Source organism: Callospermophilus lateralis, chromosome 8 (genome assembly GCF_048772815.1).
Source record: "Callospermophilus lateralis isolate mCalLat2 chromosome 8, mCalLat2.hap1, whole genome shotgun sequence".
Taxonomy (NCBI): Eukaryota; Metazoa; Chordata; class Mammalia; order Rodentia; family Sciuridae; genus Callospermophilus; species Callospermophilus lateralis.
This window is the reverse complement of record NC_135312.1, coordinates 138,400,507-138,415,182: the sequence shown is the minus strand read 5'-3', so window position 1 is coordinate 138,415,182 and position 14,676 is coordinate 138,400,507. Positions and strand designations below refer to the sequence as shown.

The 14,676-nt window shown below is 53.1% G+C and overlaps 1 protein-coding gene across 1 annotated transcript in view; it reads right to left on the bottom strand.

Annotated features, from left to right (window-relative positions):
* Positions 1-2,901: 2,901 nt before the first annotated feature.
* The window catches only part of Tnip3 (TNFAIP3 interacting protein 3), a 55,593-nt gene continuing 43,818 nt past the window's right edge, over positions 2,902-14,676 (bottom strand). The window contains exons 9-14 of the mRNA XM_076864091.2: positions 14,009-14,128; positions 10,903-11,028; positions 8,686-8,736; positions 7,432-7,530; positions 4,875-4,935; positions 2,902-3,354 (exon numbers count right to left, since the gene is read on the bottom strand). Coding sequence (XP_076720206.1) covers positions 3,323-3,354; positions 4,875-4,935; positions 7,432-7,530; positions 8,686-8,736; positions 10,903-11,028; positions 14,009-14,128 — 489 coding nt within the window. The 3' untranslated portion in view covers positions 2,902-3,322. The remainder of the gene's footprint in view (positions 3,355-4,874; positions 4,936-7,431; positions 7,531-8,685; positions 8,737-10,902; positions 11,029-14,008; positions 14,129-14,676) is intronic.

The window sequence follows — 14,676 nt, the reverse complement described above, 5'->3', positions numbered from 1 at the left end:
GCCTGGCTCATGACACCAGGTGACACCAGGTGACACCAGGTGTGCAGTGAACCTCCACCAGTGGTTGGTGCAGCCTGTGGATTCAGTGCCCCTCAGTTGGCCTCTCGCTGTGGAAGACACCACGTTGTGGCTCCGTGTTAGTGACAGCTTGCTCATGACAGAAGGCCTCCTGCTCTCCCATCCTCTTTCCGTTGCATTCTGGGCAGCCCCCAGCCTTCCTGCCCCCCGGGTCCCAGGGCACAGAGGAAAGCAGGCAGACAGGAGGCAAGGGAGGACCCGGGCAAGTGCTGGAGCCACTCAGGCCGGTGAGAGCTCAGAGGACAGGCTCTTCCTTTTCTGCTGAGCTGTGGGGTGGGCCTTCAGCAAGTCTGAGCTGGGGAGAGCATCGTGCTGTGGCTGCAGGACAGGGCCACAGACCCACCTCTCTGGGTTTTAGTGTCACTGGGGTCTCCAAGGAGGTGGGAGAGAACTGCAGAAGCAGCAGGGCAAAGGGACCCCCGTGGGGACCCAGCCAGAGCTTGCTCCAACCCTGAGTGTGGCACCTCCAAGGACAACACTAAGGACAGTGGCGGCGGAGGCGGCTTGGGATGCTGTGAGCTGCCTGCGTGTTTTCCAGAATAAGAGGGAGTCAGGTAAGAACGGTGGGAGGGATGGTCCCGGCCTCTCAGATGCGATTCTCTGGGAGACAGAGCCATGTTAGTGTCCAGAGCGGACCGCAGCTGCTCAGGCCATCCTGGCCCTGGCACCATGACAGCAGGCATCCACCTTTCTCTTCTCGCAGAGAAGCCAAAACAAGATGATCTCTCTCCTACTCAGGAGGGAACTTAAATTCCACATAATATTGAGTATTTTCTCTGACCAAAACTTTTTTCCTAAGAAATATTCTCCTGTAATACAACTTAAGGAAAAGCCCAAGACCCATGGGAACAAGGAGCCCTGTGGTGCCCCAAACCCTGTGGCCCGGTGCAGACAGCTCTGAATCCTGGCTCTGCCGTTTACCTGCTGTGAGCCCCTGAGGATGTCACCAACCTCTATGCGCGCCACACAAGTCATCCATGATGAGGGTGGAACTCCCACTGATGGAGACCTCGGTGAACCCACCAGAAGCCACCCGGAAGCCACTCGAGGCTCATCCCACCAGCAACTGGTCCAAAGTCATTGCTCTTGTCAGTAAGGAAAGTGGGACCCCAACAAAAACAAATGAAGCTACCGTGGACTAGGAGAGAGCCACCCGTATCTCCCCCTAAGAGCTCCCCAAGGAAGGCTTGTTCCACCTCCTGGAATACCCAGAAAAAAGTGACACACGCTTCCCATAATGGTCCCTTTGCAGTCAAAGGTCAGGTTCTCATGACCACTATGAGGAACACAAGTTCAGACTCACTTCTTTACCCCGGCCTTGAGTCAAAGGGACACAGCTGTTCTGCACACCTGATTCACACACTGCAGTAGAAGGAGGTCGCAGCACAAGCTGTGGCCCTGAGGGTGACTGGAGGCAGAGAGGCCTGGACACACTGGGGAGGTACAGGAGGTGACCTGAGGCAGAGAGGCCTGGACACACTGGGGAGGTACAGGAGGTGACCTGAGGCAGAGAGGCCTGGACACACTGGGGAGGTACAGGAGGTGACCGGAGGCAGAGAGGCCTGGACACACTGGGGAGGTACAGGAGGTGACCTGAGGCACAGATGCCCAGACACACTGTGGCAAGGTGCAGGAGATGACCTGAAGCAGAGAGGCCCTGGACATCCTCCGGGAGGGTGCAGGAGGTGACCTGAGGCAGAGAGGCCCTGAAATCTCTGTACAAAGGGGTACAGACAGCACTGGTGACCCAGCTGTAGGCTGAGCCCTGAATACAGGCTCCGCTCCTCACATCCACAGCCCGTGGTCAGCGGCCACATGAAGCCAGGTGTCCTGCACTCTGCTTCCTCCCTTGCTCATGAGTGCACACCTGGCAAGGGGAAGCCAGCAGCAGGGCCCAGGGCTGCCTGGCTGACTGCTATTTGTGGCAGGTAGCCCACCACCAATCTTCTAGTAAGTTCAGTTTGAATTCTGGGGCTACCCCAGGGGCCAACTTTGGTCCACCACTGGAAGCTGTCATTATAGTGACTTTCACACTAATCTGAGGACATAACCGTTTAACCCTTCGCTGGGAGTCTCCCTCAGCAGACCTGCTGCCTCTTGCTCTTGTGATGCACTTGCAGGAAGCAAGTCTGGAATGACTGGTAAACACCCTGGAAGCACAGGCCTGGACACCAATTGAGGGGAGCTCCAGACCTGACTGGAGCAGAAAACGCTGATCTTCTGGGTTCTTCTGCTTCTCCGTTTGCAGAGCTCCAAGCACACACAGAGACTGAAGAGACACACGGGGAGCGGGAAAGCCAGTGGCTCCGTGGACACATCGGGCCCCGTGTCATTCCGGCGTTTCCAGAAGCACAGCAATCCGTGGCTCTCACACTCTGTACACAATGGTCCTCTCAGAGGGCAACTCAGCCTGGTCCCAGCAGAATCCTGACTAAGTGGACAGGTTTAATAGTCTTAAATCTGCTTCCTCTTTAGGTATGTCTTTTCACTCTATAATTTAAGTGTAATAAACTTTAGAGACATTCCATTTTCATTTTAATTGGTTCACAAAATTAGAGTTCTGTTTTTCATTAATAACTGCTCAAATCCATGGGAAGGAAAACCAGCCCGAACATGTACTTCTGACTTCCTGCATAACTGCGTAGGAACACAGCAGAGTCAATGTCCCTCTTCAGGACTTTGTGTTTCATGATCTCTTTCAACTAACAATGATGTAGCCCAACAACTTTTAATCATAAAAAATGAGTTTAAACATAGTTTTAAGATTACCATTTTATTCAGCCTGAAACGCTTGCCCAACTAAAGAAGTATGTGCACCTCCTCAACCCAGTTTCCAGGTCTCTCAGGCCAGCCCTGGAGAGCACAGCATCTGACCACATGGCTGAAGAACTAAGGTCCTGGGTAAACACAGACAGTGTTGAGGCACAGCCACCAGCCCCTCCCTGGAGCGCGGGGATCCACACACGGGTCGTCTTTGCAAGCCCCAGCCATGTGCAGACGGACACTTCAAGGAGCAGCACCTCAGCCGGCTCCAGCTGTCCTTTGGAGGAACTGGATCGGGCTGTTCAGAAACTGGCCCCTCCAGCACATCAGGATCTCAGTGGCCAGAAACTTTTCCTCCGTCTGAGCCCGTGGGAGCAGGACCTGGCTGAGTAACGGAGCTGATGGGGTGCAGGAGTGGAGAAGACACAAGCCAGCGCCCTGGCCGGGTCCCTCTGCCCCAGTGCTCTGCAGGGGACTGCTCCTACTGCGGAGGCTTCTTTTCTGAGGAGAGACCTACAAAAAACAGCAGGCAAACGTTTCAGGTTAAACATTAAAATCACATTGTTCCCTCTCTGGCTTCGGGCCAGCATGCATTTCCAGGATGGCCAGAGAGAGCGAGAGGGACGGAGATTCCATTCCTGAGCTCCCTGTGCACACTGGGATTCCAGGCGGGTGCCAGCTGCCTTCTTTGGCACTGGCACATGTTCATGGGGTTGTGACATTGGGTGGCCCAGCTCATGCCTAAGGAGGAATGTTCTGACGTCCTCCGGCGGTGGCTTGGGCATTTCCCTAGGAGAGCGGGTCATTTCTATTGCTGCTAGAGTCGGGTCATGCCCCAGAGAAAGATCACGCTCGACAAAGGAAGGTATGTGTGTGGGTGAAGTGGCCCTGGGAAAGTGGGGGCCTGGCTCCCTGGGAAAGCCCCGGAGATGCAGGCAGTGCTGAGAGGCACTGGGCTTCAGGAAGAGACATGAAGACCTGGTAAGGGTTAGGAAGACAGTCGGGACCCTGCAGAGGACCTGACAGATACCCAAGGCCAGTGGCCATGTGAAGACAAGGGCAGAGGTTGGAGCTCTGCTGCCACAACCGTGGAACACCTGGGCCACCAGGAGCAGAAACAGAGTTAGCTTTCGATGTGTCTCTACAGTGTTATAAAATACCCACACCCAGTAACTGAGCTCAGCTGGGAACTGTGACCATGCTACATGGCACTCAACACTCCTCCCCTCAGCCTGGCCAGGGACCCTCAGTGGACTCTGCCCCCTCAGGGGACCCTGCCCTGCCCTCTTCCAGCCACAGGGTCTGCACAGAGCCTGTGTCCTGTCTCTAAGGAGCTCTGGCATCCCTGCAGACCCTGAAGCGCCTGCCCAAGTGGCCCTGGGTGCCAGGGGAGCTCCTGGTGAGGTGGTGAGGGGCACCGAGAGGAGGCTGGGCTGGGCAGCTAGGCTGTCCTCAAGTCCACGCTCAGGAGCCCGCATGGTGGGAAGGAGGGACGGAGCGGTGGCCCCAGGCAGGAGGCCAAGCTTAGGTGTCCTGGGCCACCAGGTTTCAGCAGAGCTGAAACCAGGCATTCTAAATCGTCTCTGGGCAACTCCAGGTACTTTCAAGGCAGGAGGAAGGTCTGTGCTCTACAGTTTCTGAGCTTGATTCATGATCAGGGCTCTCCATCTGTCCCTGCACCAGGCCCAGGAAGGCTAGAAGAGGTTCCAACGATACTGCAGAAATCAGCATGGATACCCACTGGCCCTTTAAAAATACACAGAGCTTCCTCTATCCCATTCCATGTAAAGAAAACAGCCACTGTTTTAGGTGGTCATAAGAGAAATAATAACGGAAGATACTAGGATAAAATTATAACGGGAAGCATTTACTAGAGATGAGAAAGTAAACTCGCCAGTGGTCAGATAGTGAATGGACACAGAAGTGGGTGTCCTATAAGCACAGCACACTCGTTAAGAAGGAGGGCTGCGGGCTGCGTGGACAGCCAGAGGCCGGGGGTGTGAACTGCAGGTGCCCGCACGGGGCTGGCTCACCATTGTCCTTGTGCTGCCCATCTGGCGGAAGCAGGTCCAGAGCACACCTTGGAGGGCCCGGCTGCGAGGAGCGACAGAACATCGTTACAGCAACGGGACTTCAGCAGCACCCAGGATGCTGTGCCTCGTCCAGCAGGCCCCACCCGTGTGGTGCCCCCAGACCTGTTGCCCTCGTGCCGCATCCAGCCCCTCCCTCCCCTGCCCACTGGTTCTGCCCCTCCTGATTCCGCTCTGCATTTGGCCAGAATTTCTCTGACTCTGGGGTTTTCCTCTTTTGTTGGGGAACAGCTGAGTCTTGGATCTCTGCAGAAGTGAACACTTTGGTAAAACTCACTGTAGCCCATAAACAAAACAACGTGATTCACCATCAACAAATGCTCTTTTTTAAAACCCGCACATGGGGGGCAATGAGAGGGCCAGGAATAAAAACACAAGTTTAAAGTTGTTAGTGGCTCAAGGCAGAGCTCCCAGGTGCTATGGAGGGCAGAGCCGAAGAGCCCAGGACGGTGGAGTGCGCAGGCCTCTCCCTCTGCACGGGTGCCCCCAGGAGTTGTTCTCTACGTTCTCAGGGTTTAGACCAAAGATGTTGAGATGTTTCTCTTGGAATTCTCGCCTAGTTCTCACCAGGGAGAGCGGCTAGATATCAAGTATCAGGGATGCATCAAACAAATCAACTGAAGGAACAAAAAGCCATGGACCTGGTGGACCGTGGTAGTTCCCAGCCCTGGGAACGGATGGCTGGGCTTCATCTGCCCGGCCTGTGCTCCTGCTCCCAACACTCTCCCACCTCCGACACCCCAGGGCACAAGAGACCACAGGCTGAGCTCCAGTTGTTTAGTTATCTGCTAAAAATAACTTAATGGGAACTTTTTAATGGTCCCCAGTGGGGGCCATTCACAGGCTGCCAGTCCACTGAAGGTGGCCTGAGACTTCAGCTAAGGGACCCACCGCCGGGCCTGGCCTACTTCACCTGCTGCCCCACCTGGCCCCGGTGCCTCTGGCCCAGGACCGAGCAGGGAGAGGAAAGGAGATCCCCTCTGTCTTCAATCCCCTCGCTTACTCTTAGAGTCTCAGAACAGGGTTAGGTTTAGTGACGTGTTCCCCGTTTTACACGCCAGGCAAGGTGCCCCAAGAAGGTAGACACGCTGCAACCCCACCACAGCCAGGCACGAGGCTCAGCGCAGCTCAGTGAGCGGACAGGGGGTACTCCTTTAAAATCAACAGGGTTTCCGCGTGCAGAGATCTGTTCGGTGGCACACTGCTTGACAGGGAAGGCGTCACACAGAGGACCCCGTCCCCACAAGAGCTGGGCCTGCTGCTGCTTGCCTCTTCTGACCGACGGGGGCGTCAGGGAGCCTCAGCTTTCTTTCCATTAAGGAGGATGGGACAGAAGCCCCACTCTGCTCCCAGGTCAACGTGCAGGACGCCTTGGTTCTACAGTCAGTCCGTCTGTCATGAGAACATTTCCCACCCCTACAGGTGGCTCCTTCTGGTTCCACAGTCGTGGTCACTTCTACAGCCCTGACAGGATGATCAGGAACGAGCGCTGAAGACTAAGAACCCAGTAATGAGGAGAACAGGACAGGGACAGGCAGTGGACAGAATCAGCCTGGGCCACCAGGGGCAAAGCACCGAGTTCCCTCAGGCTGCACCACGCCAGGCCACTGAGGGCGAGGTGCTCTGAGCCCTGATGTCTGCCTGCCCCCCAGGGGTCACAGCCTCACCCCCCGGAAGAGGAGCCTGGAGTCCCCTGGGAGAGGACAGGCAGGACCCTTTCAGGAAGGCGGGGAACCTGCTTCTGGTAAGGGCTGTGCTGAGAAAGTGCCAATAAAAAGCCTCAGACTTTGGCATAACTAGAAACAGAGTTGATCAAAGCCAGGGGTGGGGAGAGTGTCTGGGCACACAGAGAGCAGAGCAGGTGGCTGCCTTCCTGGCTGGAGGCTCTGTGAGGAGAGCAGAGGCTGGCCTCCATTCAGGGCAGTGGGCACCGCTCCAACAACAAGGGGGGCCACTGTAGTCTGGCTCACTCAGGTGGACCGTGCCAATCAACTCCACCCAGGTCCACTCCATCTTGCTGGGCACACACGGCCACGGGGGACAACTGAAGTGGGTCACCTCTTCCTGGATCTTTCAAGAAAATCCCCTCCACAGGAAAACGTCAAAAACCATTCTGCACATACGAGGCAACAGCCACCGTAGCTCAACACGAGTTGGAAGCCGTCCCTCTGTTTTCTGTCTTCAGTTTTTGCTCCATCGAGTTTGCCGTTCTTTATACATAGAAGCCCCCTGCGGCGTTGGGTAGGTGGTTGAAAACGGCCCCTCTAACAGGCTGTTTGCTCAAGGAATTGTGGCTCAGTTGGAAATCTTGTGATTACTTTTTCATATCTATGTGTCCTGAGAATTCAGAATCCAAAGAATCACTACTGTGTCCATGCCCCTCTGGACCTCAGCCGGTGGAGGCTGAGGTGCAGTAGAGCCTCCCTCTGCAGGAGACACACCTGGTCTCTACCGGAAGAGGACGCGGTTGCGATCTGTTGAAGTGGGACCTCTTACTTACTGGGTGCTCCCACTGGTCCTGCGTGGTGCGTGGGCCTGCTGGCACCCCTGGGTCCCGCAGGTGGAAAGCCAAGCCACAGGTGCATGCCGGGAAATGCATCTGGGGAGACAAAGCCGTTGGTCCACTGGGAGGGGTGGAATGGGACGTCAACACGTGCTCTCTACAACAGGGATGGTCAGTCTCCAGGTGCAGCCCCGTCTGGCATAACTAAGACCCAGAGCAGGAGGTAGGCCGAGGAGGACTTGGGACTCACAGGACGAGGCTCCTCGCTAGCTAAGTCTTCCCTGAGGTGACACTATAATTACTCCTCCATCTCGGAGAAATTAGAAGCCCTGGGGAAGCGCACACAGGGGACGCTGCTTCTGGGTGGTCTTCACAGGACCTCCGTGAAGACCAGCCCGCCCTGACCCGGGGGAAAAGGTCCCTCAACTGCAGGCAGCGCCAGGAACTGAGCGGAAAAGAGTCAGTTTGGAAGGCTACTGGAGCGTGGGCATAGGAGGACTCAGGCCCAGGAAGACCTTCCCTGTCTAGAGAGAACAAAAGCCTTTGTATTTCAGGTTTCCCACCACAAGAGGTGTGAGCAACTGCAGGAAAGGCCACCAGCCCGCGTTTCCCAGGTGTGGTGGGTGTGGGGAGGAATCCTCGTTCTAGCAGAAACACATGGAGGCTGGCCCTACTGGTGACGGAGGCTGGCAATATTGATAATGGAGGCTGGCCCTACTGGTGACAGAGGCTGGCCCTACTGGTGACGGAGACTGGCCCTACTGGTGACGGAGGCTGGCCCTACTGGTGACAGAGGCTGGCCCTACTGGTGACGGAGGCTGGCACTATGGGTGACGGAGGCTGGCCCTACTGATGATGGAGGCTGGCCCTACTGGTGACGGAGGCTGGCACAATGGGTGACGGAGGCTGGCCCTACTGGTGACGGAGGCTGGCAATATTGGTAATGGAGGCTGGCCCTACTGGTGACGGAGGCTGGCACTATGGGTGACGGAGGCTGGCCCTACTGATGACGGAGGCTGGCCCTACTGGTGGTGGAGGCTGGCACTACTGGTAACGGAGGCTGGCACTATGGGTGACCGAGGCTGGCCCTACTGGTAACGTGCTCTGAGAAGCATCTTTTTCAGGAATGCTGGGCTGAAGGGCTGGTGGTCCCTGAGCACGGTCCACCCATGGGCAAGCCCGGCTGTACCAGGAGTAACTGAGTGGAAGTTACCATTTCACTGCTCCCAGGGCAGGGCAGCAGCCACATACCTGTTTCAGTTGTTTTTCTAGCTTTTCTTTCTCCATCTGACAAACTTTGATCTACAGAGAAAACACAGGCAGTTCTTATCAGGAGGAGCTCAGGCCGCAGGGGAACCTGGGATGGGCCAGTGCAGGACACAGGGAGCGGCTGAGCCAGCAAAGAGCTGTGCTCGGGTTTCAGGCGTGCGTCTCCTCTGTCCTGAAATCCCAGGGGGAAGCGGGGAAGCTGGGGAGTTTGTGGAGGCCACCTTGTTCTCAGTCTCGGCTGATCTGTGCAGACCTAGATGTGGCAGCGTCTGGCTCACTGAATGAAACTGGCATTGTTCAGCCGGCATTCAGGGGCTTGGCTCCTGCCCCACACAGCCTTTGCACCATGGTGACTGACTCCAGACCCCTCGGTGGCAGCCGGGGAGCACTCTGGTACGTGGCCAGTGCCTGAAGGATTTGATCTGAGGTCTCTTTTTAAAGTCCAACTCAGATCACATCCTACTCAGCCAAGGTCTCCCTTCACTGCACTGTGGCATTTGACCTGCTGCCAATCCACTTAACATCGTCATCAAATCCCTCCCTGTGTCTTATTGAGTTCTATCATTGTTTAACCACAGTGAACGAGACTTTTTATTTCTTGTACTGGGGATGTAACCCAGGAGTGAGGTTACCACTGAGCTACATCCCCAACCCTTTTTATTTTTTATTTGAGACAGGATCTCACTAAATTGCTGAGACTGGCTGCAAACTTGGAATCCTCCTGCCTCAGCCTCACCACCACACCTGGCTGAATGAGACTTAAAAAAAAAAAAAAAAAAGATTGGGCTACCATTATTTTAAAAGAAAATTTTGATAGTTTTAATGTATCAGTTTCAAGATTGTTCCTTAGCTTATAAACACAATTATACCATACTACTTGGACAATATATTTATTTTGCTGATGCCGGTCAAAATTGCTTTTTATAGATGCACAGGCACCAGAACTGCATGTGGACTATGTTCTAAAATGTTGAGTAGATGGACTATGTTCCTGGTTGAACTGAAAGTTCTAAAATGGAAAGTACATGGCCCATCTTAGGCACCAATGTATTGCCAGTCTGGACTTTTTTGGGTTTGGTGCAGAGGAATCTCTGAACTTAATAAAGTAGAATAAATAAAATTGAAATACACCAGGAATAAAGCAATTTGTGCTATAACAAAAAAAAAAAATCAAGGGAGCTTTGTTTGTAAGAAATAAAAATTGAAAGAGGAATTCTTCACCCAGTATAATCAGGACTTCTTCACCCACTGTTGTATAAATTATTTGTTAGGTTTCATGGATTACTTTCAGAAAATTAAAGAATTATACTTTTAATCCTACTAATTTCCTTTATAATTCCTTTATTTTATTCCTTTTAATTTTTTAGGAAATGGTTCTACCAAATAATTTTCCACATAAAATTAAGAATTTCAAGTTAATCCTTGAAAAAATATGAGAGAAGAAATCAGATGCCGTTCACGGTCCACATTGCATTGGGCAGAAGAGGACCACTGAGGGCTTAGAGTCCTTCAGAGACTGGAAGTCCACAGCTAGCAGGCCTGCCCCATTTCCCCTTTACTGAAACCACGGCAGGGTTTTGCCAATCAGAAGCATGTGGTTATTTCAAAATCCCGCTGGCTAGACTCTCCTCCTTAACATCAGCGCTCACCTCATGGCAATGTCCGAGTCCACTTTTTATCCTGTTACACCTAATTTTAGTTCACTTACAGTCAATACAGTCTGGTCCATAAGTGGCTTCCTGGAAAGGGCTCTAGTCACATTCCCTCTGGGGCCCAGTGACCAGGGCCCTGGGCCTCAGCAGACATGTGCTCGGCATGTTTTTAGAGGGCAGGGACATTCCAACACAGCCCTTCAAAGAAAGCGACAGGAATTTAGAAACCACTTCACTATATTTGAGTAGAAGGTAGTTCAACTCCCATTCTCCCAAGATAAATATTACGGGGTAAAGATCACAAGAACTGTATTTTATAAAAGACTTTGGAATCCAGTTTCTGGGGTCATTCCTCAACATACTCAAGTTAAAAGAAATTTCAGACATTTTCATCTGCTTGCAAGGTCGTTAAGAGTGACTTCATCCCAGGTGTGGCCTCTCAAGAACCCAATGTCAACCGACAGAATTCAAAAGGCTTGAATACTTTTTAAATGAGAAAATAAAAATGAAACACGTGTGCTTGGCACAGGCCTCTTTGGGTGTGTACCTGGGAACTCAGCCTGGTCAGCTGGGCCCGGGAAGCCTGATGAGCCCGCTGCAGCTCTTCTTTCTCTCGACTGAGCCTTTCCCGATCGGATCGCTCCTTTCTGAAGTCTTCTTCATATATTTGTACCTGAAAGACAGGTGGGTGCTGTGACTGTCATTCTTCTGTGCTCTTGGGCCATTCAAGCCATCTCCTCCCAGGTGCCTCCTGGGCTTCTGCGGTCGGGCACGCCCACCCTCTGCTCCTGAGCCCTCTTCAGGGTGGGGTGGAGGATGGCACATGGCCGCAGTTCATCCTTCACTCCTAGAGTGGAAGTCCTCGGATTTTTCCTTCTTGGGTGTGCATCAAGAATTCAGAAGGGACAAAGTGTAAATTCCTTAAAACTCCTGTGCCCACACTTCTGCCGGGTGCTCTGCTGTGCTGGAAGCCTGGCTGGCTTTAAGTGTCACCACTGGAGCAAGCCAACGCCCGCCCAGGGCTCAGCCTGAAGTTCTCAAAGTCAGTTTGCTGACAAGGGCTGTTCAGTGAAGCCACTAAGGACTGACATGCCAACAGTGAACACAGAAGCAAAGGTGGACAAATGTGGAGAAGTGTGACGGTTGAGAGGCAGCCTCAAGGTTCCTCCTTGTAAGCAGTTTTAGAGGTAGATTATAAAAAAGAAATATGTAAGATTTTATTGCAACCCTTCATAAGAGATATTCCAAATATTCCAGAAAAGTAATCAAGCAAATGAATTAATCCTTTTTTAAAAAACTGGCGTGATGTCGTCTGGTAGCTTGGAGACAAACGTGAGGCTATAAAAATAAATGAAAGATAGAGAATGAAGCAAAATAATTCTTCTAAGACTGAGGTTTAAACCACTTCTACATGGAAACCTCTGAGCTGGACACAGCACCTTCAGATTCCAACCAGAGGTGCAGCCATCTAAAGCAGTCAGATGAAAGCCAGCAGGCAGGAGGGGAGATCCAGCACTGCATGTGGATTCTGATGGAGATGCATATGCATATGCAGACACACATGCACATACACGTGTGTACATATGCACACACACGCACACATGTATACATGCAAATATACACAGCACACAATATATACATGTACATACAGCATGCACACACACATACATGTATGCATACACATGAGAATATATACACACAGACACACATGTATACATGCACTCACAAATGCCATGCATACCCACAAAATGCACATCGATAACATACATGTGTACATGCATGTACATATATACAGGCAAACACATATATGTGTATGTAAGTGCACACATCACACACATGCACACATAACATACACATGTGCTTACATGTACACTGCACACATGCAAAATGCAGACACATACAATATGCATGTACACACATGCAAGCATATACACACAGGCACAAGCATGTATGCACAGAAAAACTGCACACACATGTACACATACATATATGCACACATGCACACACACATATATAGCATACACACACATGCACATGTGTACATACATGCACACACAAATATATACACATAGATTTCATTTTTAAACCCTTATTCATCAGCCCCATTGCAAGGAAACTACATCCAACCAAGCAACATTTTTATTTATTTTTTAGTCAAGAGCTGAGGCTCAGTTCCAGGCAGACAGAGCAGTTACTGGGGTGTTTTGAACGGGAGAAACCCGTGTAAAGAGAACTGAACATTCTAGCTAGCAGTGCCGTCACTTTAGTCCTAACTCAGATTCTCTGTGGATCTGAAACTTCGACTGCCCCGTGTGGCGCTTGGTGGGGTTGCAGTCATAGGTGCTGCTTAGAAGTGGGTCTGGTCAAAATGTAAGAACATCACACACTCTCCCTAGTGCCAAGAAAGGGATGGGCGTCGCTCGGCTGTTCAGCGCACATGAAAAGAACGCCTGCAGGCCTGCATCCCACACTGGCTGACCCCACTGCAAGCCACGTGCCAGGTGCCCTCTGGCCTGCGGTGTGCTTAGTGGGTGAGCTCCAGGATGGTCCAGGCCTGAACACAGGCGGTACCTGCCCCGGAATCCTGCCTGGCTGCCACCTGGACAGGACTTCAACAAACTGAATGTCACCCTCGCTTTCTATGGATCAATTTTTAAGCCATATGCATGATCCCGAGTGTAACAGGCAGATTATCCTATGAGATAATCTGGAAAGAGAAGGCCCATCTTTCCACCAAGAGCTCTGGATTTCACATCCAGCTACTCCTTTCAGGTGACGATGGTAAGTGAATATCAGTAACCCCATGGCTCAGCTTTCCCACGTGGGCACACTGAGACTCCTTGTAATTGGCACATACTCAGAGCAAACTGGTCAATGAACATGTCCAGGGGCCTCGAAAAGACAGAACTAATTTCCAGCCCTTCACCCCAGCCTCGGTCTCCCCCTGCTAATAGGTTCTTGAGGGCACGAGCTGGGATTCCAGCGAATCCCCTTACTCACTGCTACTCAGCTTCTCACAGGAGGAGAAACTTGACAGGCGCGGCTGGCCCTTCAGCCAGGCGGACACCAGCCTGCTGGACTGAGCTCAGACACACGCAGCTCGGGCAGTGCTGCCTCCCCCATGCTCGGCTGCCAAAGCCCTGGAGGGCATCCTTGCTCTCGCCGTCCACGTGGCCGCAGTGAGGGAGAGAAGTGGCGGGGGCACCAGCCCTGTGTAGGGTAGCAGACCTGACTCTTCTGTGACTACAACCAGGACCACAGATTCTTGGAAAACTGCCCGTGATGTTCAAGGGCAGGAGGCCAGGAGCTGCAGGATCATAGCCTGGCGGCTCCCATTTTCTGAAAAGGTGAGATCTTGGGTGAGTAGTGTTTCCAGAATCAACCACGCCTGCAGGGAACTCCGTGGACCCGGGGCTCACAGAATCTCAGTCGTCTCTTCACAGTGTGACCTTGGGTGACCCGTAACCCACAGAGACTTGGTTCCCACTTTATGAACCACGGAGTGACCCAGCTGAACTCCATTCTGCCTGGAAACTTTGAAACCAGGAATTCTAATTAAAGCAAGTGTGAGAATGGGTGGCCACCGTGAACAGCAGGAGTGCACTGACCACAGGCCCTGCCTGGCCCCAGGACTGTCCACTCCGACCTCTCACCTGCTGCTTGAGAACTTCCACTTCCGTTCTCGTGGCCACGTGGCTGCACTCCACAGGGCACATCCCCCGCCGGTCCCCCGGAGACGAAGCGCCCTCGATTTTCAAGACGTCCTGAAGAGCCTGTGGTGAGGCAAGCACACAGCTGTGTGCGCCTGGCAGCCTGGGCGCCCCAGCAGCCCTCCTCCCGCTGCGGCTTCCCCTTCTGATTTCTGCCCACGGGTTTGTGGTCAGAGCCTGCCTGCTCCCCAGGAAAGCCGCTGCTGGCCGTCCGCCCCTTGCTGCTTGGGGGTTCTCAGTGATGGGCCCCTCGCCCTGGCCAACTACGAATAGAAAACTTGTCTATAGCCTTTCTGCCAATTCTCGGCCTCAGTCACCGGGTACCCGTCCCTGGTGCTCGAAGCTCGGGAGCCAGAGGTGGCCTGACAGGCCCAGCCCAAGCCCTGCCGAGAGATTCTGAATCGGGAGCCCAGAGCCCAGAATCTGCACTTCTCAAAAGCTGGTGTGGCTCATCCCAGGTGATGTTGGGGGGACGTTCTTCTGTGTAACCGTCTCATGTCCCCAACAAGAGAAGGCACCCCAAGGGAAGGCAGCCCCTGCAGCCCGCTGGCCTAGCCTGGCCACAGGCGGGTTCACTGTCAGAACTGCTGAGGCGCCCTGGGGAGGGGGTG